This window comes from Pan troglodytes, chromosome 2, assembly GCF_028858775.2.
Source record: "Pan troglodytes isolate AG18354 chromosome 2, NHGRI_mPanTro3-v2.0_pri, whole genome shotgun sequence".
Taxonomy (NCBI): Eukaryota; Metazoa; Chordata; class Mammalia; order Primates; family Hominidae; genus Pan; species Pan troglodytes.
In genome coordinates, this window is record NC_086015.1 from 164,411,105 (window position 1) to 164,438,017 (window position 26,913).

At 34.8% G+C, this 26,913-nt stretch overlaps 1 protein-coding gene across 4 annotated transcripts in view; it reads left to right on the top strand.

The window, feature by feature from the left end:
• The window catches only part of NMD3 (NMD3 ribosome export adaptor), a 31,087-nt gene extending 20,338 nt beyond the window's left edge, over positions 1–10,749 (top strand). For 3 of the 4 annotated variants that reach the window (XM_516854.8, XM_009446774.5, XM_009446775.5), the window contains exons 11-16: positions 927–1,072; positions 4,770–4,882; positions 5,693–5,765; positions 7,896–8,002; positions 8,698–8,768; positions 9,222–10,749. In XM_516854.8, the coding sequence (XP_516854.3) occupies positions 927–1,072; positions 4,770–4,882; positions 5,693–5,765; positions 7,896–8,002; positions 8,698–8,768; positions 9,222–9,352 (641 nt within the window). In that variant the 3' untranslated portion in view covers positions 9,353–10,749. The remainder of the gene's footprint in view (positions 1–926; positions 1,073–4,769; positions 4,883–5,692; positions 5,766–7,895; positions 8,003–8,697; positions 8,769–9,221) is intronic. The other variant, XM_009446776.5, reaches the window with a different exon arrangement.
• Positions 10,750–26,913: the final 16,164 nt, after the last annotated feature.

Sequence of the window (26,913 nt, forward strand, 5' to 3'; positions counted from 1 at the left end):
CCAGCTAATTTTTGTATTTTTAGTAGAGACAGGGTTTCACTGTGTTGGCCAGACTGGTCTTGAACTCCTGACCTCGTGATCTGCCCGCCTCGGCCTCCCAAGGTACTGGGATTACAAGCGTGAGCCACCATGTCCAGCCTGAAATTGACTTATTTACCTCATTTAATTTTTGTGACTATTTACTTAAGTCCATTGCCAAAATTTGGTGTCTAGCAGTTATTTTAAATTTTGGAACATTTGGCTTTTTGTGGCCCATTGGAACATTTAGTTTGAATATGAATTTTAACCAATTTTGTTATTACTGTAGATCATTTTTTAACATTGTCTATAGAATAAATTATTTTTTAAGGAAGACCACATTTTGGTAGGTATCTTAGTATTTGGATGTATCTTCTGCTTGATCTTTTTCATGTATTTTCTGTAATATGTTTCCTTTATACAAAAAGTGAGTTTATTTTGATATTTTTCAAAGTCATTCATTATCTTTATCAGTTAGGATTCATAAGTTAAAGATCTGTTAGCAATATTGGGATGGACATTCTTTACCTATCTGGTAGAACTAGGCTTTATTTCCCATAAACTAAGCAGCTAAGATGACAGATACGTTTCTAAAATAAAGTGCCAGCACGTGAAACAGCTGTACCACTGATTGGCTCTGATCTTACTTAAGAGGCACTTAGCCCTGTGGCATTCTGGTTATAGTAACTATTTAAGATATGTTTGACATCTAATATATTTTTCTTGTGCTTTGAGAAGTTTGGGATTGGTTTATAGGAGTAATTGATGACCCTAAGGAGTGAGTTGACACTAGTTCTGTTGACCTGCCACTTCCCAGTTGGTATCTACCAGTTTCTTCTTAGTTAATACATTTGATAACTGAAATATATAATTTTTCTTATGTTTTTGTGTTCTATCCTTATTTTTAGTGGCAGATATTGATGGGAGCACTTTCTGGAGTCACCCTTTCAATAGTTTATGTCATCCCAAACAGCTAGAGGAGTTTATTGTGATGGAATGCAGCATAGTCCGAGATATAAAACGTGCTGCAGGTGCTGGAATGATATCAAAAAAGGTAAGCTACATCCTGCCTGCCAGTGTATTTTTTTTTCCCCTCAGTTATTATTGTTTCAGTCCCTCTTTTAAAAAAAATTTGTTGGTGTTTCCACAGTATGGAATCCAAACTTAGCACCACATTAGGAAAAAAATTCTTTTTTTTTAATCTTTTTAATATGTGGTCATTGTGGAAATTATTAGACTTAGACTGTTCAGTTAATTTATTCTCTTTTGTGTAGGAAAAATCTTTTAAATGTTTACTCCATTATATTTAAAAAAGGCATTTCTTTGCTTTATTTTTATAGAGGAGGACCTTTATTTTTGTAGTGGTTATCTTGACTTTTAAAAAGTCATCACCAAATACTAAATACTTCAGTGTGCATCTCTCACACACGGGAATATTTTTCTACATAATGAAAATGTTGTTACCATACCTATAAAACATATAGTCTACACAGTATTCTGCTCTTATCCATGGGGATACATTCCAAGATGCCCAGTGGATTTTTGAAACAACCCACAATAGTACCAAACTCTATGTATATTGTTTTTTCCTATACATACATACCTATGATAGAGTTTAACTTATAAATTAGGCACAGTAAGAGATTAACAATAATTAATAAAATAGACCAATTATAATAATATACTGTAATAAAAGTTGTGTGAATGTAGTCTCTTTCTTAAAGTTATCTAATTCTACTCCACCAACCTGTTTTTGGATAGCAATTAACTGTGGGCAGATGAAACCTTCGAAAGGGAAACTGTGGATAAGGGGGGGATTACTGTGTTCAGATTTCCTCATTTGTCCCAAAAGTGTCTTTTATGCCTTGTTCAAACAGGTATTCAATTGGAGACCACTCATTAAATGGGAATATTATACCTTTTTAGTCTTTTATTTAATAATAGTCCCCTTCTTTTTTCTTTTATTGGTTATGATACCAACTTCCTTAGACAACTAGTGCATTTATCTTGTAGAATACTCCACCTTCTAAATCTATCTAATTGTTTCCTCATGATGCCATTTAACTAGCTTCTTAATTCATTGTGTTTCCTCTAAACTGGAAAGTTGATCTAAAGGCTGGGTTACATTTAGGTTAAATTTTTCTTGCCAGAATATTTCAGAGATGATGCCATGTACTTTTTATTATATCAAGAGACAAGTAATGTCTGACTGTTTCACTTGTTAACATAGTGATAGTCAGATTCCTCCATTGTAATGTTATGATTTTTTTTCCTTCTGACCAGCAAGCAATCTGTGGCTTAATACTATAATAATATGCAAGTATTGAGTTCCTGTTACCTCTTTTTTTTTCTGGCTTTAGCATCTGTTGATAATTCTTGCCCATAAATTAATTATTTTATTCAGGGTTACAAAATGGTGAATTTTCTATTTCTATTCTACATTTACTAGCTGTCATTCTTAAAGAAGAGCTTTTCATTATTAACTAGGGGTTATGTAGCTTTCCTGAAATGCTCGCCTGCATACATTCTTTTAATTAATTAATTAATTTTAGACATGATCTTGCCGTGTTGTTTGGGCTGGAGTGCGGTATGGCTTCATAGCTCACTGCAGCCTCAAACTCCTGGGCTCAAGTGATCCTCCTGCCTCAGCCTCCTGAGTAGCTGGGACCACAAGTATGTGCCACCATGCCCAGCTAATTTTTAAATTTCTTTGTAGAGATGGGGTCTCCATGTTACTCAGGCTGGTCTCGAACTCCTGAGCTCAAGCAATCCTCCTGCCTTGGCCTCCCAAAGTGTTGGGATTACAAGCGTGAGCCACCTCCCCTGGCCTATGCATAAATTATTAATTCTTTTAGCAAATATTTTTAGAGTAAAGAGTTGATCTAGGAATCATTTCCAGTGGTGAAAATTAGCTTACATGTACAGGTGGTTCTCTCTTTGTGATTATCATTGTGATCTCCTGAAGTATAAGTATTGTATATTTACTGTATTTTCTTTTGTTTTCTTCTTTTCTCCTCCTCTCCCTTCATTTCTTTTCCTTTTTTTTTTTTTTTTTTTTAAAGAGACAAGGTCTCACTCTGTCTCTCAGAGCTGGAGTTCAATGGTATGATCATAGGTCACTGGAACCTTGAGGTTGTGTGCTCCAGTGATCTTACCACCTCAGCATGCTGCCACACCTGTCTCATTTCTATTTTTTAATTTTTTGTAGAGTCAATCTCACTGTTTTTTCAGGCTTGTCTCAAACGATCCTACTGCCTCCCTTATAGGAATGAGCATGAGTGCCTGCCCTTTCTTTTTTTTTAAATCCTCATATTGCCCTAAATTTATTCAATGGGAGCCCCTTCAGAATGGTTCCTATGTTGTTTTGACGTGACTCTCCTGGTCTTTGAAAGCATCCTTGATTTCTGGTGCAACACAGCATTCAGGTGTTCCAGAATCACATGTATAGTTTATCACCCATATCTGAAATCAAATGTTTCTTCAAAGATGAAAGTCTGGCTTCTTTTACTGTGAAATAGTATCTAGAGACTCCCAGGGTACCCTTGTGTGTGTGTGTGTGTGTGTGTGTGTGTGTGTGTGTGCGTGCTAATAATGCTTCTTGAGACAAAAATAACTTGTGATAATTTGGGAAAAATCAATGGAAATGGAAGACAGATGACATTCTACATTTTATTTATAAATTAAGGTAATGTACTTAGGGCAAACTTTTCATTTATAATAAATGTAGAGTATCATTTCCCCTCAGGCAGTTATAAAACCAGATACTATATTTTCTTGGTTTTTAAAAAATAGCTAGAAGAGGTTAATAAATTTCTTACAAGCAGAAGTCTAATAGCTAGAAAGTAAATCCTGTTAAATAAAATGTAGTCTCCCTGTTAATTGACTTTTCTTTTGCAGTTCTTAAGTTTGGGACTTGTCTTTTATTTCAGTTTCTCCTTCTGCTCTATTTCTTTTCATTTTTTTCATTTCTTTTTCTTTGACCAACTGCAATAAGAAACACTTGATTCTTTTCATAACTTTATTTTGAGATTCCTTAATTTTATTTATAACTCTTAATATTTTGCTCTCGATCTCACTTCAGTTGGTCTGTCTTTGTTAAAGGTGTTGGCATGTTAGAAAGGGAATTAATAGTTTTCTAGTTTAAAAATTGGGATGTTGTTTCTGCTATATATATATTATATATAGCAGATGTACTATATTATATATAGCAGATGTAGAGAATGATTGTAGTCTACACTAGTAGATACTTTAAAAATTAATTTGATAAAGATTTGGCCTCTCTAGTGGTTTACTACCAGGATTTCTAGGCTGTTTTGTCTGAACCCTGATTTTCTGAACCCTTGTGTCAAGCAAGAGTTTGCTTGGAATACGTTCTTGCTTTAAGATTCCCCTACCTTTTTAGTTATTTTGTTCACTCTGCCTATGTTGGCCCATCTTCCTGTGAAAACATTTCTTTTGAAAATTCTACATATATATATTTTTAGGGACATTATTAATGTTTTATAAAAGTCTTGAATAAAATCTTAGAAAAAGTCAATGATTTATTTTTATGAATTGTTTGTGAGTCTTTCTATACTCATGATTCAGTAATTTGTTAATTTTGACAGTGTTTCATACATCAGAAAAATACAAAAAATTTTCTGTCTTTAAAAATTAGAAAACCAAAAATCAATATTGTATTTAACTTTTCTCTGAGATGCTTTTAGAGTTATGTTTAGATTATTGAAGAGTACATTTTCTTTCCTCTTAAGCATACCCTCGGGGAAGTCTGGGTACAGAAGACATCTGAAATGAATACAGATAAACAGTATTTTTGTCGTACTCATTTGGGACATCTTCTAAATCCCGGAGACCTGGTGTTAGGGTTTGTATTATTTCATATTTTAAACTGCCAATTAGGATTGCAAATTTTCTTTGGGAACCAGCAAAACTACCTAAAAATACTAACATTGTTTATTCTAAAAAGATCGAAGGGTTCTTAGGAGCCTTATAACTCATTTTATTGTTGATAACTAAATTAAACTGGGTTGGACAGAAGCCCATAGTTACTCCATTTTGGTTATAATCTTAAAGAGTAATTTGTTGTAAGATTTTGTTAATTGAGCCTTGAAGTTATATGGTTGTATCCATATTTAGAACTGCTTTTGCAGATTGGGTCTTTTTTATTGTGCAGTTGCTACTGCTCAGATAACTCACTTTTAAGATATGACAACTATATATATACAAAGGGCTTGTAAAGGCATAGATCAATTCTTTCTGAATCAGAGCTTTTCAGTGAGTGTGTGATTAAACCCTCAAATATTGCTTTTGCTTTTAGGATTTCAGTTTCTTTTACTACAGAATGAGGTTTTTGTTTGTTTGTTTGTTTGTTTAAAATAAATTAGAAGGAAGCAACTAATTGAATTCTAAAGTTGGAATGATACGTAAGTCTGTTTTGCTTTTACAAATGTATGGCAAGGTGGACAATAATTGATTATAAGTGAAACTCAGAGTTCCTTATTGTCTTTACCAGCATCTACAGAAGCATGTTCATTGTGTAATAAATGACAGAACTTTTAAAGTGGGAAGCATATTAAATGTTTGATTTTTAGGAAGTTTTAGGTGATATCCATAAAATAAAAAGTTACACACAAAGGGTAAATGGTCACTAAGTTTTTCATTGTTTACATTTCAGGTTTGATTTGGCCAACTGTAACTTAAATGATGAGCATGTCAACAAAATGAACTCAGATAGAGTTCCAGATGTGGTAAGGCTTTAGATTTTTCCCTTTTTTCCTGTGTTAAAGAGGATGAATGTAACTCTTAGGGGTAAGAGGTAGGAGTTCACACTTTTGAAAATAACGAATCAATTTAGAGATTTCTGAAACTGCAGATAAGGTATAATAGCAAAATTTGTTTTTGGTTTTTTTTTAAAAGAAACAGGAGGCTGGGTGCAGTGGCTCAAGCCTGTAATCCCAGCACTTTGGGAGGCCTAGGCAGGTGGATCACCTGAGGTCGGGAGTTCGAGACCAGCCTGACCAACATGGAGAAACCCTGTCTCTATTAAAAATACAAAAAAATTAGCCAGGCGTGGTAGTGCAAGCTTGTAATCCCAGCTACTTGGGAGGCTGAGGTAGGAGAATTGCCTGAACTGAGGAGGTGGAGGTTGTGGTAAGCTGAGATTGCGCCGTTGCACTCCAGGCTGGGCAACAAGAACAAAACTCAGTCTCAAAAAAAAAAAAAAGAAATGGGAGTCTTGCTTTATTGACCAGGCTTGTGTGCAGTGTCATGATCACTCACTGCAGCTCAAAATTCTGAGCTCAAGTAATCCTCCCACCTCAGCCTCCTGAGTAGCTGAGACTACAGGCACATGCCACCACTCCCAGCTAATGTTTAAAACACGTTTTGTAGAGACGGGGTCTTGTTATGTTGCTCAGGCTGGTCTCGAACTCCTGGCTTCAAGTGATCCTCCCACCTCAGCCTCTCAAGTAGCTGGGATTACAGATGTCACCTATCATGCCTGGCTTCATTTTAAATAATTTTTCTTGGTGGGGTAAATCCAAGATTTATTGTGATTGTTTGTTCCTTTTCTAATCACATTTTCATTCTCGATCAAAATACCTGATATTATCTGTAGAGCAAAAATAAATTTAGCCGGGTGCGGTGGCTCATGCCTGTAATCCTAGCACTCTGGGAGGCTGAGGTGGGTGGATTGCTTGAGCTCAGGAGTTCGAGACCAGCCTGGAAAACACAGTGAAACCCCATCTTTACTAAAATACAAAAAATTAGCCGGGCATGGTGGCATGCACCTGTAGTCCCAGCTACTTAGGAGGCTGAGGCAGGAGAATTGCTTGAACCTGGGAAGTGGAGGTTGCAGTGAGCCAAGATCATGCCACTGCATTCCAGCCTGGGTGACAGAGCGAGATTCCGTCTCCAAAATATAAATAAATAAATTTGCAGCTAAAAATGATGACATTTAGCATTTTTTCAGGTTCATTTTTATTAGGCTCACTTCGTTTCACATACATTGTTCAGTTAAGAAGGCATTTAGAGTTAAGGCTGTTATTCAAAGCTGAATAAAATATCAGTGAAAAATAATCTTCACAGTATCAAGCCTTGGAAAAAAACTATTAATTCTGAAAAATCTGTTAAGTTCTAACATGATGAGGTTAAGAATCATGAGAAACTGAATGAAATTAGTGTGAAAGACCTTGTCTTCTATACTTGCTTAATCTTTTAGAATAAACATTGATTTCTTTAGCAGTGAGCAAAAAAAATAGAGCCATGACAAATCAAGGACTCCGACCACCTGCCCAGTTGTACTTTTATTAGTTGATAAATTAGGAATTAACAGCGTGGTTGGAGTGTAAGTCTAAATAGGTATTTCTAACAAGGTCATAAGAGGAGATCATGGCAATCTTACAATATTTTGTATTTTGTAAAATTATTTTCATTCTATAATTTATTAAACAAGCGTTCTAAGATACATTGTTGTGAAAGTTATATATAGTTCTGTAAATGCTTATTGGTGGGTATAAGAGAAAAAAAGTATCTACTTGTGATATTGAGAATGATTTATATGAATGGTAGCTGAAAACTGAAGTTTGAGTTAAAAGAAAACTACAGTTTTTGTTATTAAGAAAAACAGTATTCAGTCACTGAAAAATTTTAGCAAATTTTAACAATTGTACAAATAATGCTTGAATCCATTCTCATAAAAAGTTAAATACATGGAGAAAAATTTTAAAAGTCCTCTTGACACTGTCTCTCCATCCCTTCTCCTTTCTCCTGAGGTGTAACCAGTGTCATTAGTTTGGTCATTTTTTAGCTTTATTGAATTTTGTGGCCTCACTGTATAGTTCCCATTCTTTGTAACTTTACAAATATTTATCTTGCAGGTATTAATCAAGAAGAGCTATGACCGGACCAAACGTCAGCGTCGTAGAAACTGGAAATTGAAAGAGCTTGCAAGAGAGAGAGAAAACATGGATACAGATGATGAAAGGTCTCGCTTTTCTTTAAATCTCTTATGTTGTCTCAAAGGAAATCTTTATGATAAATACTTTTTATGTTGTAAAGAAATAGGCATCACACAATTGATCCTTGCACTCAATTATAATCTTGGATTCTTATCAAGGTATTAATGGAATCAGTATAAGATGATGTAAAGACATTTAACACAGATTTAGTAATTATTTCCTGGTTTATGACCTAATAATTGTAGTGTTAATGTAAACAATTCATTTGAAAAGTTAAAATATAGTCATACTTTGCTTAACAATGGGCATACCTTCTGAGAAATGCATCATTAGGTGATTTTGTTGTGTGAGCATCATAGAGTATGTGGCACATGACTTTATAATAAATAATTACATTATGAATATCACAAATAGCAGATGAGTACTTATGGCTTGAGATAAAAAGGAAACAGCTCATTGATGCCAAGTGTGTTATTCCTCAAATAATTTAAGCAGAAATGAAGACAGTGTTCTAAAACAGTTTATTGGATGATTCAAAAAGTGGCTTTAATGATGGTGAAGACACCGATGTCTAAAAAAACTGAGAGTTTATATAAAATTGTTTCATGAAATGTGAGTTGGAAACAGCAGTATGTCTACATAGTCCTTATAATGAAAGTCCTTAAATGAAGAAAATGTAACTATATTTTTGGTGATGAAATATTTAAATGTTTATTTAAAGGCAATACCAAGATTTTCTTGAAGATCTTGAAGAAGATGAGGCAATTAGAAAAAATGTCAACATTTACAGAGGTTGGTGTTCTAGGAGTGTTTAAGTCATTTGTTCTGTATATAAGTATAGTTCCTAGTATGAATATTTTGGTATCTTAAGCTTTGATTCTCATTAATGTCTTTAATTGTTTTTTCAACTACTCTAGTCACACTTCTACAAAAAAACTTGCAAAACAATAAATAAAACTTAACAAAATACTGTTTTGTATATTACAGTTAGTATTATTTGCATTCTAGCTTGATCCCTTAAGTTGCTCACTCCTATAGTGGTGGAAGTATATTCTTACAGTTACTCAGTTCATTTGTTCAGTGAATATAATTTGAATGACTGCTGTAAGAGACAAGAGCTTCTGATACAATATAGTTACATAATAATAATGATAAAGAAGGTAGATATTTGTATATTTTCAAATATAATACTTTGTATACATATAAATACTTTGTATTTATTTTATTCTCTTTGTATTTTTTTAGATTCAGCCATCCCTGTGGAAAGTGACACCGATGATGAAGGAGCACCTCGAATTAGTCTGGCTGAGATGCTTGAAGACCTTCATATTTCCCAAGATGCCACTGGTGAAGAAGGTGCATCAATGCTGACATAATGAGATGTTGTAGACTGTTTCCATACATGGGCTTAAGAAGTTGGACAGAGTTACCTTAAGTGTCTCTACTATCTTTGCCTCCAGATTTCAAGAGGAGAAATTTAGTTTTAAACCTGAATAAACATGATTGTTTTCAGTGCTCACTCAAACCACTAAAAAAGATGTATAGCTTTGAGGTTTTAGATCAGGAAAGATTATGGAGAATGTAGTTGTTATTGATTTTTGGCAATTTTACATGTGGAATTTTATCACTGTGCTTTTTTATATGAGGCACTGTAGTATTTTCACATAGTATAGTACTCTGGATGTAAAAGCTCAAAAATTATGATTCCTTGAACGTTCACTAAATCTTCAAGCAAAAACACATTTTTACATTATTTTTACGTTGATTATTTTAGTGAAAGACCATATGAAGAAGCATTTTTAATATTAACTTGTTACATACTTTGATCCACTTTACATCATTTTTATGTTGTTGAGGTAGGGAAATTAGGGTTCAGTTTATCACTGGACATTCAGGAGGCAAGTCAATCTTTTTTATTTCCTTATAAAATTAACTCTTCAAAAGCTGTTAAACAGAGAGTTATCTTAATTTTTATTGCAGTAGGAGGAAATATATTTAAAATATTTGTAGATTTATAGCAAATAGAGACTCGTTATTTAAAGGTTAAATAACAATTTGTTCTTTTGTTGTTTTTGCCAGTTTAGGGCAGTAGCTGCTTTTGTCATAAATATCTTCCTACCACATCAAAAATGCTGCTTTTAAAATTTTTGTTTATAAATTGAGAAGGAATTTTCTCTCTATAAGTTTCTGTCATTGAACAGATCACCATCAAAAAGAATATTAGAATCCAGCATGAAGATAATGGCTAATAAAAATGAGGTACTTACTTTATAAAACCATTAATCAGATTTGAATGAGGAATGCTTCCCACATCCTTGAAAGAAAAACTGTGGCTTACGTTTTGAAGTATTCTGAGAATGAAGTATTACGATCCAATTTCTATAAGCAAGATCAGACTTGTTAAGTATGCCGCAAGTAAGAGCTAATTCATTCATTCCATGTGTGCCACTAAATAAAGAGATTGAGCAAGTGCCACTGTGTGGAACATTTTTCTTTTTTTTAATATCGGACTTTCCAATTTTGAAATTATGGATAAAGTCCTAAATTTTCTATAGTGGCTTCTTTTCTGTCTGCATATTTTGTTAAAATTGTGGATCTAAAAGCCATATCCTGTCTTTGGTGGTGGCCTAGTAGGAATGGCTTGTCCTAGTTCTTCAAAGGTAAGATTGACCAAAGCAAGTTCTCATTGGTGGTCTGTGTTTACATCTTCCATGTCAAGATATTTTAAAGCATGAAAATAAAGCCATTCTTGCCCTTTTTCGTGTGTTTGAAATGGTCGCATCGGTGTCATATTTACATGAGAAAGTATCTTACGCACTTTTCCAAAGTAGAATTGTTAATGTTATTTAAGTACTTTTATAATCTTCCCACTGAAAAATATAGTTTCCCACCAACCTTATTTAGTCTTACTCATTTATTTAGTCTTACTCATTTTGATGTTCTATTAAGTATTGAAACTTCTTGGTTGAAAGGCTGTGACAGGCAAACGAATGTAGCTAAGAGAAAAGCTGTCATCCAAGAGCTTGCACAAAGTTAAATAACCTTGATAAATCTACCATACTATATAGTAAGGTTCCCATACTCAAGAGTCTTGTGGGTCCCCCAGTATTCTTAATCATGTCCCAAAGTTGTTATGGCTTGGGAAGGCTGGTATTAGTCAAATGCACAAGAACATGATTTATAACCAATTTATAAATATAATTTACAAGTCATTATGACCATTATTTTTTTGTAGCCAAATCTGCACCTGAAGCTGCTGATTTAGAGTCAGAAGTCACTGAGGGGCCAAGTGTGGTGGTTCACGCCTGTAATCCCAGCACTTTGGGAGGCTGAGGAGGGCAGATCACTTCAGGCCAGGAGTTCAAGACCAGCCTGGCCAACATAGTGAAACCCCGTCTCTACTAAAAATGCAAAAATTATCCGGGCGTGGTAGTGCACGCGTAGTCCCAGCTACTCGGGATGCTGAGGCAGGAGAATCACTTGAACCCAGGAGGCAGAGGTTGCAGTGAGTCGAGATCTGGCCACTGTACTCCAGCCTGGGCGACAGAGTGAGACTCTGTTCCCCCACTCCCCCAATAAAAAAAGTCTGATGAGCAAGAAAAGTTCAGGGGTAGAGTTGCTTGTGTAATTGAGATGTTTAACAGCATCAGGCTACTTCCTTGCCATAGTAGAACCCAGAAGCTCTGAGCTGTGTGCCAGGAGATGCCTCCCTGGTCAGTACTTAGTACCAGAGTTTTCCCTAGATTCCTTAATTTTAGTAAATGTGCTCACATTGAGTCAATCCTTACATAACTGGGTATGTTATTTCCAGCCCAAGGAATGTTTATTTTAAAAAATATTTTTAATTATCCATAATTTCAGACTTACGAAAATGTCGCAAGTATTCCCGGATACCATTTACCTAGATTTGCCAAATGTAAACAATTTGCCTCATTTACTTTCTTTCCCCTTCTCACTAATAATTTTTTCCTCAACATTTAAGAGTAAAATGCAGACATGATGCTTCTTTATCCTCTAAATATTTCAGCATTCCCCCCCGCTCAAAAAACAAGGAATTCTCGAATCACAGTGTAGTGATCACTATCAGAAAATTAACATTGACACAAAACTGTTATCTAATTGATAGGCCGTATTAAGATGTCAGTAATCTCAATAAAGTCCTTCATAAAAATAGTAAATCTAAGATTCTGTGTTGTATTAGGTTTTCATATCTCTTCAGTCTTCTTTAATCTGGACTAGTTCTGAGTGTAATGTTTTATGTAATTGACATTTTTGAAGAGTCCAAGCCAGTTGTTTTGTAGAGTGACCTCAATTTGGGTTTGTCTGATGTTTTCTCAAGATTAATTTTAGGTTATGTCCTTTTGGCAGGACTGTGCCAGGAGTGATGCCAAATTCTCAATGCATAGTATCAGGAAGCGTGTGCTGTTGATTAGTCCAGATGTTCCCAAACTTGGTTATTTGTTGGTTTTCTGTTGTAAGGAAGAGCTATCTCTTTTTTCATATATTTGCTTATTCAGTTGTTTTTCATGTCATTGTGGACTCTTGAATTTTTACTTTAATACAGTGGGATCTAGCCCTTTGCAATAGTTATTTTTACTTGATTTTTTAAAAATTTATTTTCAGTGTACAGTGAAATTTCTCTTTGATGTATAGATCTATGACTTTTAACACATAGATCATGTAATTACCACAGTCGAATTATAGAACAGTTCTATCACATCCACCCCAAAAAAATTCCATGTTTTTGTTTTGTTTTGTTTTGTTTTCAAATCCTCCCATCCCTAACCCCTGGCAACTTCTGATCTGTTTTCTAACTTCATAGTTTGCTTTGTCCAAAATATATAAATGAAATCACACAGTATGTAGCCTTTTAAGTCTGGTTTCTTTCACTCAGCATGGTGCACTTTAGATTCATCTAAGGTGTTGTGTAAATCAAAGTGGGTTCCTTTTTGTTACTGAGTAATGCATTATCAATATCACAGTTTATTCATTCCTATGTTGAGGTATGTTTGAATTTCTAGTATTTGCTGATTAGTGGTAAAGCTGCTATGAACATTTCCGTACAGCTTTTTATTTTACTTGGGTAAATAACCAGGAGTGAGATTGTTGCATCCTATATTTAACTTTGTAAAAACCTGTCAAACTATTTCCAAAGTGGCTTGTGCCATTGTGCTTTCCCACCAGCAGTGTATGAGATTTTCACTTACTCTGCATTCTTGTCATATTTTGATATTGTCAGTTTAAAAAAGCCATCCAGATAGGTGGATGGTGGTTTCTTTTTGTGATTTTAATTTGCCTTTCCCTAATGGCTAATAATACTGAACATCTTTTCATGTGCTTATTTGTTATGTATATCTTTTTATCAGTAAAACGGCTGTTCACATCTTTCATCTATTTTTAAGAATTGGGTTGTGTTTTAGTTGGGGTTGCTATAACAGAATACCATAGACTAGGTAGCTGAATAAAAAAGCAAACCTTCTTTTCACAGTTCTGGAGGCTAGGAAGTCAGATCAGGGTGCTAACTAGCATGGTCAGATTCTGGTGAGAGCCCTCTTCCTGGTTTGCACATACATGGCTGTCTTCTTGCCATCTTCTCACATAGCAGAGTGAGAGCTCTCTAGTATCTCTTACCTCTTCATAAGAGCACTCATCCCATCAATAAGGGCTCCACTTATGACCTAATTACCTCTTAAATGACCCACCTCCTAATGCCATCACATTAGGGATTAGGGTGTCAACAGATGAATTTTGGGGCACCATAAACATGCAGTCCATAGCAGGTTGGTTGTTTTCTTGTTTTTTATTTTGATGTTCGTATTGTTCCAGACTTGGCCAGTGGGTACCCCTCCAAGCTGGGGCTTACGTCCTTTGGACAGGTGCTTCTCTGTATTTGATCTTGTTCTTATGCTGATATAACTTTTTGGGCAGGATTTGAATTTTTCTTGTTCAGGCCCCACATATAATCTACTCTTAGCTTATTTTGCATCATGAGGAACCAATGTACTTAAAAATAGGGCAGTTTGAGTTGAGTCATCTGTGATTTAAGGAATCATGAAATGGCTTCATAAAAAAACACTGATGTCAGTGTTATGTATTCTCAGCTTATCAGTTCTGTCACATGTTGAAATAACTTGATCAGTGGGGTAGTGAGCCTTGATGACAGCAAGAAATCAGTCTAGGTATCTTTCTGTACTCAAAATAATGTGACAAGAAAATTGAATTTTAGTTGATTGACTTGATACATTTTGAAAACTGTGTTATTGTCTAGGGAAGAGACATGATTCAGGGTGACAAAACAAGATCTGTAATAATTAAAGGTTATTTGGAATAGGTTGGGCAGCAGTGGCTGTAGCAATGTTGCTTGTATTGTTTTATCTGATGGCAATTTTATTTTGTTTTTGTTGGAGTCAGCACTGCAGTGGTGCTTGTCACACATTTTCCTTCTGAAACAGTTTCATATAAATAAGGTCTTTATCACCTGCTTCACAGCATTTTTGTGAAGTACTTTAAGGTAAAATATGTACTAGAAATAGTTTATTAAGTGCTAGACAATTCTTGGGAGCTGTATGATGGAAATGAAAACGTTTTGGAATCAGCTTACCTGTCACTTATTAGCTATATGACTTAAACTTTCTGAACACCTATTTCTTCAGTTTGTTAAAAGGACATAATACTGTTGACTACATAAAGGATTGCTAAAATTCTTAGCATAGTCAGTATGCAACAAATTGTAATTCAATAGTATCTGCTTTCAAAATTTATAAACAGTTTTAGTGTTTAGTATTTAAACAAGTTGAGAAATGACTTGTTTCTTGTTGCATTTTGTATGCTTACACTTTTTAGAGCAGCATAGAGTCATAGAGTTTGTTCTAGAAAATTCATATGGTATAGGGAACCATAAAGACAAATGTAGAAATTACCCATAATCCTACCACAGGGATTCACTGTTAACATTTTGTCATTGTTAACATTTTGATACTTTTCTTTTTTAATAGGCTTTATTTTCTATTTAGTTTTACACTTAACAGAAAAATTAAGAAAACACTGCAGGGAGTTCCCATATACTCCATACCCAGTTTTCCCTATTAACATTTTATATCAGTATGATATAAAATATAATTATATGCTTGTTATAATGAGCCAATATTGATACATTATTACTAACTAAATAAAGTCCATATATTTAGAGTTCTTAGTTATTATCTAATTTTCTTTTCCAGGGCCCCATCCAGGGTACCACATTGCATTTAGTTGTCATGTTTCCTTATGCTCCTCTTGGTAGTGGCAGTTTCTCAGATTTCCTTTGTTTTTGATGATCTTAACAGTTTTGAGGAATACTGCTCAGTTATTTTATAGGATGCCCTGCTATTGGAATTTGTCTGATGTTTTTCTCATGATAAGATTGGGGCTATAGGTTATTGGGAGAAAAACTGCAGAGGCAAAGTACCATTTTCATGACATAATTTCAGTGGTGCTTGCTATCAATATGATTTCTCACTGTTGATGTTGATCTTGATCACCTGACTGAGGTAGAGTTTGTCAGGTTTCTCCACTGTAAAGTTACTCTTTTCCCCCTTTCCTTACTGTACACTTTGGAAGGAAGTCACTGCACAGCCCACGCCTAAGAGATAGTGAGTTACACTGCCCCTCCTTAAGCATGGGATATCTACGTAAATTATTTGGAATTCTCCTGGATGGGACATTTGTCTCTTTTTAATTTACTAATTATTTCAATCATGTTTGGCCATATGGAGTCATGAATACTTATTTTATACTTGGTGTTATAATCTGATACTATTTTAATTATTTTGTTCGAATTGTTCTAGCTTTGGCCATTGGGAGCTCTTTCAGTTGTCTCCTTTGGGTGTATGGTCCTTTGACAAACCCCCATCATTGTGTTATGGTGGGTGTGTGTTTGAGCATTTCCTTACATTCTGGTACTATAAGGTGTTACAGACTCATCTTATATATTTATTGCCCTAGAATTGGTCATTTTTTTCTAGGAGCTCTGGTTTTATTTATTGGAGACTGGTTTTAGAAACCAACATCTAGGTGCTAAGTATGCTTGCTGCTACTGAGGTCATTTCATTTAGTTCCTCTCAACTGACAGAGTAAAAAAAATGCTGTTTTACTAACCTATGTATTTATATATATTTATAAATACTTCTATATGTACCAAATCTATCTACACTAAAGTACACATGAAGTCATACTGATGTCTCCAATTATAATTAATTACTGCATGGGTCAGTCTAGCTTCCTGTCCTTGTTTATCTGTGAACTCCCATTCCAACAGTGTAAAACCTGATTTCCACCATCTGCCACCCATTTACTTAATTATTACATTCCAGTATACAAGTATAGTAGTACAAGAATTATTAATCTGCATCCTGTAAAAAATAACTTTGTTAACTACAGTAAATGTTTTATGTGCAGTTCCCTTTTGCCCTTAGTCTTTCAGACTGTACTCATTTCCAGAGTTATTTCGGTCAGCACCTTTAGTGCAATTGTTTCATATACTTGTAAAAGAGTTAGTCTTATCATAGTCTTCATTTCTTCCTGGGATCACCTGACCTCCTAAATGACTTTTTTAAATTTACTTTTTGTGTTGTAAATTTCTACAGTTTTGACAGATGGGTAATGTCTTGTATCTGCATTACAGTGTTAGAATTTTACCGCCCTAAAAATCACCTGTGTTTCCCCTATTCATCCTAAACCCTAAACTCTTAGCAACCACTAATCATTTTACTGTCTCTATAGTTTTGCCTTTTTCAGAATGTCATATAATTGGAATCATATAACATGTAGCTTTTCATACTGGGTTCTTTAACTTAGCAATGCATTTTTAATGTTGTATGTATTTTGTGGCTTGTTAGCTCATTTCCTTTTATTTGCTGAATTATATTCTATAGTATGGATGTACCACAGTTTGTTTATCCATTCATCTATTGAAAGACATCTTGAGTACTTCCAGCTGTTGGTGATTATGAATAAAGTTGCTATAAACATTCATGGTCAGGTTTTCCTGTGAACTTAGGTTTGAAAATCAATTGGATAAGCACCTAGAATCATGATTGCTGGATCTTATGGTAAGATTGTTTAGCTTTGGAAGACACTACCAAATTGTCTTCCAAAGTGGCTGTATCCTTTTGCATTACCACTTTCAATGAATGAGTGTTCCTGTTGCTCTGCATCCTTGTCAGCATTTGGTAGTGTCAGTTGTTTATAGATTTTAGCCATTCAAATAGGTGTGCAGTAGTATCTCATTGCTGTTTTCATTTGCAGTTCCCCGATGACAACTGATGATAAACATCTTTTCATATGCTTATTTGCCACCTGTATATCTTGGTGATGTGTCGGTCCAGATTTTTGCCCATTTTTAAATTGGGTTGTTTTCTTGTTATTTTAAGATGTGTATTTTAGATGATAGTCCTTTGTTAATATGTATTTTACAACTATTTTCTCCCAGTCTATGGCTTGCCTTATATATATATATATATATATATATATATATATATATATATATATATATATGGGCTGGGTGCAGTGGCTCATGCCTGTTATCCTAGCACTTTGAGAGGCCAAGGTGTGTGGATCACCTGAGGTCAGGAGTTTGAGACCAGTCTGGCCAACATAGAAAAACCCTGTTTCTACTAAAAATAGAAAAATCAGCCAGGTGTGTTGGAGGGTGCCTGTAACCCCGGGTACTCAGGAGGCTGAGGCAGGAGAATTGCTTGAACCTGGCAGGCGGAGGTTGCAGTGAGGTGAGATCGCACCACTTCACTCCAGCCTGGGCAGAAGAGTGAGATTCTGTCTCAAAAAAAATTAATAAAAAATAAAATAATACTAATATATATGAAAATAATTTATGTATGTGAATTATTTATATGTAATATATATAACTTACAGATGATTATATAGTGGTGAGCTCATACTGTATATATAGTTTTTGTGCCTTCTTTATTATTATAAAATAAACGCTTTCAAAGCCATTAATTCTTTGTAAATACATTTAATAAAACAATATTCCACTAGTAGATTACAGAATATCCCCAATTCATCACTCTGCCCTGTGTCTATGCCTTTTATCCTATAACTTATAGTAGGATCAAATAAATATCTAAGGCTTTAGAGGTTACATGGTCTCTATCACAACTACTCAGCTCTCCTGTTGTGGCATGAAAGGGCCATAGACAATGTGTAAATGAGAGTGGCTGTGTCCTAATAAAACATTATTTTAAAAAACAGACAGCAGGCCTGCTGACCCTGATGTCACTTTATTTTTTGTTTTTAATTTTTAATTCTTATCTGTGGGTATATAATTGGTATATATATTTATGGAGTATATGAGATATTTTGATATGGACATACAATGTATAAAAATCACATGGGGGTAAGTGGGATATCCATCACATCAAGCATTTATCCTTTGTGTTACAAACAATCCAATTATACTCTTGATTTTTTTTTCTTATTTCACTTAAAGTATCTTGGTTGTTTTAAAATGTACAATTATTATTGACTATAGTCACCCTGTTATGCTATCAAAACTACATCTTATTCTCTTTTTTTGTACCCATTAAAACCATCCCCACTTCCCCCAAACCTTCCCCACTACCCTTCCCAGCCTTTGGTAACCATCATTCTACTCTCTATCTCTGTGAGTTCAGTGGTTTTAATTTTTAGCTCCCACAAATAAGTGAGAACATGTGAAGTGTGTCTTTCTGTGCCTAGCTTAGTTCACTTAACAGTGATCTCCAGCTTCCTCCATGTTGTTGCAAATGACAGGATCTCATCCTTTTTATGGCTGAGTAGTACTCCATTGTGTATAAGTGCCACATTTTCTCTATCCATTCATCTGTTGATGGACACTTAGGTTGTTTCCAAATCTTGGCTGTTGTAAATAGTGCTGCAGTAAACATGAGAATGCAGATATCCCTTCGATATACTGATTTCCTTTCTTTAGGGTATATACCTAGCAGTGGTATTATGGGATCAAATGATAGCTCTGTTTTTAATTTTTTGAGGAACCATAGTGGTTGTACTAATTTACATTCCCAACAGCAGTGTACGAGGGTTCCCTTTTCTCCACAGCCTTGCCAGCATTTGTTATTGCCTGTCTTTTGGAAAAAAAGCTATTTTAACTGGAGTGAGATAGTATCTGATTGTAGTTTTGATTTGCATTTCTCTGATAATCAGTGATGTTGAGCACCTTTTCACCTGTTTGCCATTTGTATATGAAATGTATATTGAGAAATGTCTATTCAAATCTTTGCCCATACTTTGATTGGATTATTAGATTTTTTCCTATAGAGTTGTTTGAGCTCCTTATGTATTCTGGTTATTAATTCCAGAAGGATAGTTTGCAAATATATTCTCCCATTCTGTGGGTTGTGTCTTCACTTCGTTGTTTTCTTTGCTGTGCAGAAGCTTTTTAATTTTATGTGATCTTATTTATCCATTTTTGTTTTGGTTGCCTGTACTTGTGAGGTATTACTCAAGAAATCTTTGCTCAGACCAATCTCCTGGAGAGATTCTCCCATGTTTTCTCTTATTAGTTTCATAGTTTGAGGTCTTAGATTTAAGTCTTCAATTCATTTTTTTTATTTTTGTATGTGGTAGGATGGGTCTAATTTCATTCTTCTGCATATTGATAATCCAGTTTTCCCAGCATTGGGGAAAGAGACTGTCCTTTCCCCAATGTATGTGCTTGGCATCTTTGTCAAAAATGAGCTCATGGCGGATATATGGATTTATTTCTGGGTTCTCTTCTGTTTTATTGGTCTGTGTCTATTTTTATGCCAGTACCATGCTGTTTTGGTTACTATAGCTCTGTGGTATAATTTGAAGCAGGTAATGTGATTCCTCCAATTTTCTTCTTTTTGCTTCAGATAGCTTTGGCTATTCTGGGTCTTTTGTGGTTTCATGTAAATTTCAGGATTTTTTTTTCCATTTCTGTGAAGAATGTCATTGATACTTTGATAGGGATTGCATTGAATCTGTAAATTGCTTTGGGTAGTATAGACATTTTAACAATATTGATTCTTTTAATTAATGAACATGGGATATCTTTCTATTTTTTTGTGTCCTCTTCAATTTACAAAGTACATCAACTTTTTATAGTTTTCATTGTAGAGATCTTTCACTTTGTTTAATTCCTAGGTATTTAATTTTATTTGTAGCTGTTGTAAATGAAATTATTGATTTCCTTTTCAGATTATTGTTGGCTTATAGAAATGCTACTGATTTTTATATGTTGATTTTTTATCTTACAACTTTAGTGAATTTGTTTGTTAGTTCTAATAGTTTTTTGGTGGTCTTTAGGTTTTTCCAATTAAAATATCATATCATTGGCAAACAAGGATAATTTGACTTCTTTCTTTCCAATTTGGATGTCCTTTATTTCTTTCTCTTGCCTGATTGCTCCAGCTAGGACTTCCAGTGCTATGACAAATAACAGTGGTGAAAGTGAGCATCCTTGTGTTTCAGATCCTAGAGGAAAGGAAGGCTTTCAGTTTTTTCCCATTCAGCATGATACTAGTGGTGAGTCTATCATATATGGCTTTTATTATGTTGAGGCATGTTCTTTCTATACTCAATTTTTTTTAGGGTTTTTATCCTGAACAGATGTTGAGTTTTATCAAATGCTTGTTTTAGCATCAATTGAAATGATCATTTGTTTTTGTCCTTCATTCTGTTAACGTGGGGTATCACGTTGATTGATTTGCATATGTTGAACTATTTTTGCAGCCCTGGGATAAATTCCACTTGGTCGTGATGAATGATCTTTTTAATATGTTGTTGAATTTTGTTTGCTAGTATTTTGTTGAGGATTTTTACATCAATATTTATCAGTGATGCTGGCCTATAGTTTTTTTTTCTTTTTATGTGTGTCTGGTTTTGGCATCAGAGTAATAATGGCCTCATAGGATCAGTTTGGAAGTATTCCCTCCTGCTTTATTTTTTAGAATAGTTTGAGTAGGATTGGTATTAGTTCTTCCTTAAATGTTTGCTAGAATTCAGCAGTGAAGCCATCAGGTCCTAGGCTTTTCTTTGCTGGGAGACTTTTTGGCTTTGATCTTGTTATTTTTTATATGTCTGTTCAGATTTTGGATTTCTTCATTGTTCAATCTTGCTAGGTTTTATGTGTCTAGGAATATATCCATTTCTTCTAGGTTTTCTCATTTATTGGCACATACTTGTTCATTGTAGTCTCTAATGTTCCTTCTAATTTCTACAGTATTGGTTATAATGTCTCCTTTTTCACCTCTGATTTTATTTATTTGGGTCTTCTTTTTTTTTTCTTAGTCTGGCTAAAAGGTCACCAATTTTGTTTATCTTTTCAGAAAAACCAACCATTTGTTGATCTTTTGTATTTTATTTCAATTTCATTTATATCTGCTCTGATCTTTATTATTTCTTTTCTTCTAATTTTTGATTTGGTTTGGTCTTGCTTTTCTAGTTCTTTAAGATGCATTGTTAGATTGTTTTCTCTGATGTCACTTTGTAGTGCCCTTTTACTTTTATTCTGACCTTTGGAGATTAGAATGAGGTGTAAGTTCTGAGCCTGAGCCTCAGAGATTGCATGTTTCCTCTCGGGCCTCTGCCATTGCTGTGAGCACGTGTTTAGTTAAATCTGTTAGAGGAAGTGAGGGAGAACAAACCCAGGTTGCCGCACCTGAAGCCAGCTAACCCTCAGACATGTAAGCAAGCACAGCTAAAATCAGTAGAGCTGCCTAGCCAAACCCCAACTCATCCCAGACACATGAGCAATAAACTTGTATGCCCCTGAGGATTTGTGGTTGTTACAGAGCATTGTTGTGACATTAGACAATTAATATTGTGACATACCAACACTGAATTAACAATTTTTGTGGCTGGGCATTTCTAGGTTTTTTCTTTTTGTTTTTTTCCCATAAAAATTTGTTTCATTTCTCATTATTTTCTGAGAATATATATGTAAGGATGAATTTACTGTGTCAAAGAGCATATAAGAATCTCAGTACATAGAAAAATCCTTTTTAGAAAGATCGTACCTACCATGTAATGCGGTTTATGAGATTGCCTCTTTTACAATCTTACTGTTCTTGATGTTTGGCATGTTTTCTCTTTTAATGTTTTCTAGGCTCACTTTAGGTGAAGCCCAGTCTGTAGTGATCTGTTAGATGAACTTCTGTAGCAGTTACAATCTGTTCTACGTGGTTAGTTTTTATAAACCTCCTGAGTTATTATCATTACCATTTTTATATGTATGTCTTTCTCTCCAACTAGGCTATATATTTCCTTAGGGCAGCACAAATATAGCACAATGCATAGGTCCTCAAGTATGTAGTTAGTAGTACAATCTGATTTGAGCTACATTTTGAAAAATGAGTGGTCTTTTTGGTTGGGTATTGCTTTGCTTTAAATAACTCTTTGAGAGTCCACTCATGAAGCAAGAAGTCAAGCAGATTTTTAAGGCTTTGGAGAGGTGGTAAATAGAACTTATAGAGAGAGTTGTCCATATTGGTCAAGACTTTATTTTGTTTGTAGAAGCCAAATGTGCATCTAATCCTATACATTGTTAAATTTTATGAGTAGTGCTGTGTCTGGAGTTGTTTCCTTCTGGTGGGTTCATGGTCTTGCTGACTTCAAGAATGGAGCCACGGACCTTCACAGTGAGTGTTACAGCTCTTAAAGATGGCACAGACCCAAAGAGTGAGCAAGATTTATTGTGAAGAGCAAAAGAATAAACCTTCTACAGCCTGGAAGAGGACCTGAGTGGGTTCTGGCTGCTGGCTGAGATGGCCAGCTTTTATTCCCGTATTTGTCCCCTCCCATGTCCTGTTTCTGTCCTATCAGAATGCCCTTTTCTCAATCCTCCTTGCGATTGGTTACTTTTAGAATCTTGCTGATTGGTCCATTTTCCAGAGTGCTGATTGGTCTTTACAGAGCGTTGATTGGTGCATTTTACAAACCTCTTGCTAGCTACAGAGCACTGATTGGTGCGTTTTACAATCCTAGCTACAGAGCGCTGATTGGTGCGTTTTACAATCCTCTTGTAAGACAGAAAAGTTCTCCAAGTCCCCACTGGACCCAGGAAGTCCAGCTGGCTTCACCTCTCAGTGCTAATTAGTCAACCACAGAAGTCTGATATTGTAGTATTAGCACAGACTGTTCAGTTTTAACACACAGTAAATTATTTTCTTCCTCCAGAGAACTTTATTGTGTATAATGTCACATATGTTATTTATAAATAATCCTGTGGACAGACAACCACAAATGACCTATACAGAGAAGAAAAACTATTGGGAGATATTCAAGAACTAGAAAATATGTCTGGTAGTTTTCCTGTGTTTATGGATTTGGACCAGAATAATGCTAATGGGCTGACTACTCAACAAAGGACAAGATAAATCAGTGTACATGTGGATTCAAGAGTGTTCTATACTAAGAGAGTGCTGTAGAAGTCCCCATGGAATGTTACTAGATTCCTGGGATGATGATACTGAATAGTCTGGAATGTGGCATTCTTTGTGTCAAAGAGAGTCTTTAAAAAAATCTGTGTTCTGATGGTAGAGTTCCAATTTTGGCATTTTGCCTTCTGTGATAATAGATAGACTTTGACTCTAGGTAAATTTGTGGTGGAGCAAAAGTTCGTTTGGGGTTGTTCCACTTACCCCTTACTCTTTGCCCTCCCTAGTCATGTTTGTCCTCTTTTCTTTATAGGCAATGGCCTGATACTCATAGTCAGGAATAAATAAATAGTTATGGTTTAAAATATTATTCTTGAGAGTATTTTCATCTTTGGGAACAAACATGCTTATTTGTACTTGAGTTCTTGTCCTTCTACCATCATCACTGGAAAAACATCTCTGGGTAGTCACTGCCTCCCCAAACTGGACTCAGGATGGAACTTTTGAAGCAGTGTTACCTACCCCAAACAACTCAAACCCATAAGTATGAGAATAAATGATTCTTTTAAGCCACTGAGTTTTGGGGGTGGTTTCTTATGCAGCATTATTGGCAATAGCTAACTGATACTCTCTACATCTTTAAAATTCATTTCACTGTGCAACTTCTGATGGGTAATGCTTGCTCTGATTATAGAAGTAGGGCAACCCTCTTTCCCCAAACACCTACTAGGGTTAAAGTTCAGATGATAGTAGATGTACCCCTATCGATTCTTTTAAAGTAGCTTGACTTTTTCTGCTAGTGTTGTCTTGAGTGGGTTAGTTAATCCCCATACATTATTTCTACACATTACAGTAATATTGTAATATTACTGTAATCTATTACATTGTGATAGTAAGTGAGTTCTCATGAGATCTGACGGTTTTATAAGTGTTTGGCTCTTCCCCCACCCCCTTCTGCCACCATGTAAAGAAGGTGCGTGCTTTCCCTTCATCTTCTGCCATGATTGTAAATTTCCTGAGGCCTTCCAGTCATGCTTCCTGTTAAGCCTGTGAAACTATGAGTCAATTAAACTTCTTTTCTTCATAAATTACCCAGTCTCAGATTTCTTTATAGCAGTGTGAAAACGGACTAATATACAAGGAGGGATTGGGGAGGCTAAGAAGACATAACTCCAAGTGTTCTTAGTCTTACTTCAGGCTGGGCCGCCTCTTATTTCAGATATTGGCTTGTGGCAGTGTCAGTTTCCTAGTTTTGATCCTGTACTATGTTATGTGAGATGTTACCGTTGGGGGAGGCTGGGTGAAGAGTACAGTTGACCCTTGAACAACACGCATTTGAACTGTGAGGATTCACTTGTAGGTGGATTTTTTTTCAATAAATATATTAGAAAATATTTTGAAGATTTGCAACAATTTGAAAAAACAGACAAACCATGTAGCCTAGAAATATCAAAAAATTAAGAAAAATTAGATATGGCATGAATGCATAAAATGTATGCTAGTCTATTTTATCATTTACTGCCATAAAATATACACAAATATATTATAGAAAATTAACATTTATCAAAACTTAGGCACACAAACACATCTTATACATGGCGCCATTCACCATCGAGAAATGTAAACAGATCTAAAATTGATTTATTAGTCATAACTTCATAAAATTAACTGTAATAAAACTGTACTATTGTAATAATTTTGTGGCCACTTCCTGTTGCTATTGTAGTGAGCTCATGTTGGAAGTATCCATTTAAAATGCCATGTGACCCTAATCATCTCGGCATGAGCAGCTCATTTCTCTGGTAAATTGCTTATTACATTAAAAAGTGATCTCTCTTGGTTCTTGCATATTTTTTATTGTGTTCAATGCAATACTGTAAACTTTAAATAACACCATGGGACCCCTATGAAATGCCACTAGTAATGCTGGAAGTGCTCCCAAGAAGCAGAGAAAAATCATGACAAGAAAAAGTTGAGTTGCTTAATATGTACTGTAGATTGAGGTTTGCAGCTGTGTCCACTATTTCAGACAGATGATTCACCTTGTAAACAGATGATGTAAACTTACAGTATTGATAAATACAACACAGTACTGTAAATGTATTTCCTCCTCTTGATTTTCTTAATAACATTTTCTTTTCTCTAGCTTACTTTATTGTAAGAATACAGTATATAATATATATAACATACAAAATATGTGTTAATTGACTGTTATTGTGAAGACTTCCAGTCCACAGTAGGCTGTTAGTAGTTAAATTTTGGGGGATGATACGTGGATTTTCAATGGTGTAGGTGGCGGGCATCCCTAACCCCCATGCTGTTGAAGGATCAGTTGTACATTAAATTTTTTTTCTGTGCATCTATAATTATTTCAGAATAAAGTTAAGAGTTAAAAGTATTGCCATGTTATATAATGCTAATATAAGAGGATTATATATTGGCTAATATATATAAATATATCTTAAAAATGTATTATATATTTTTTCCTCTAATATTAGCTAGTATTACAATACTGTGCTTATATAATGTTTACAAGGTGAATAATATATATATACTAGCTAATATAAGCTAATGTTAGAGGAAAAGAGATAATTCTTCCTTTGTTACATGATTTATTTAAAGAAACTTGAGTGAATATTGACAGTTTATTGAGCAATCTATCCATCACTGATCTCTGAGGTGTTCTTCAGAGAAAAGTTAATGTGACAGAAAGAGTGTGTGTATGTTTATTCAGTTCCATCTAATCTAATTTAGAAGAGTTGCATGAAAGGACCCATTTGTTTTTTTTAGTTGTTATTGGTAATGTTAGCAAAAGGGAAGGAGATGATATTAGATAAAGAAAAAGAGAAAAGCAGATCGTCTTTTATGTGAGGTTATTGTTAGGGAGGTGGCACGTAAGAGAGGACTAGCAATTTTCAATTTTGGCAATCCAGAATGACTTCTGTCTTAGAAAATGAAAAGCAATTTATTTTCATTAGGAGTGTTTAGCACTGTGAATGTTCACAGAAACATGTTTGTTTGCTGTCAGATATGTGGGAATAAGCTGAAGCCCATAAAAGTTGGATGGAGACTTAGCAACTTGGGAAATAAAATATTCTGACAGTTTCTAGCTTTGGACTTCAACCTATTTCAGTGATAGTAACATCAATGTCCTATGCTTTTCCCCATGGTTCTGTGATTTGACAATGTACAGTGTAAGCAAGAATAAGAGAAATACTTTTTCTTTTTTAAAAGATATTTTTAAAGGTTGTGATATGGCTTGTCTTAGTACTTCTTTTGGTATTTCAAAATACCTTATGATAAGAGACAATCTAACATGGGAAATAGTGAAACCACCTTTGCAAAATTATAACTGAGGAAATTATGATAATGAAAGAAATCAGATATAACCGATTCCATCTTGCTTCCAACCTTTAAGCTGTCCTTGTTCATTCCTGGGCATAGGCTGAACTAACCTTGGGAAGGAATTCAGTTCATGGTTTGACTCTGAAACAAAATTGATAAAAATTTTGTTTCCCAAAAAGACCCCTTTCTCACCTGGG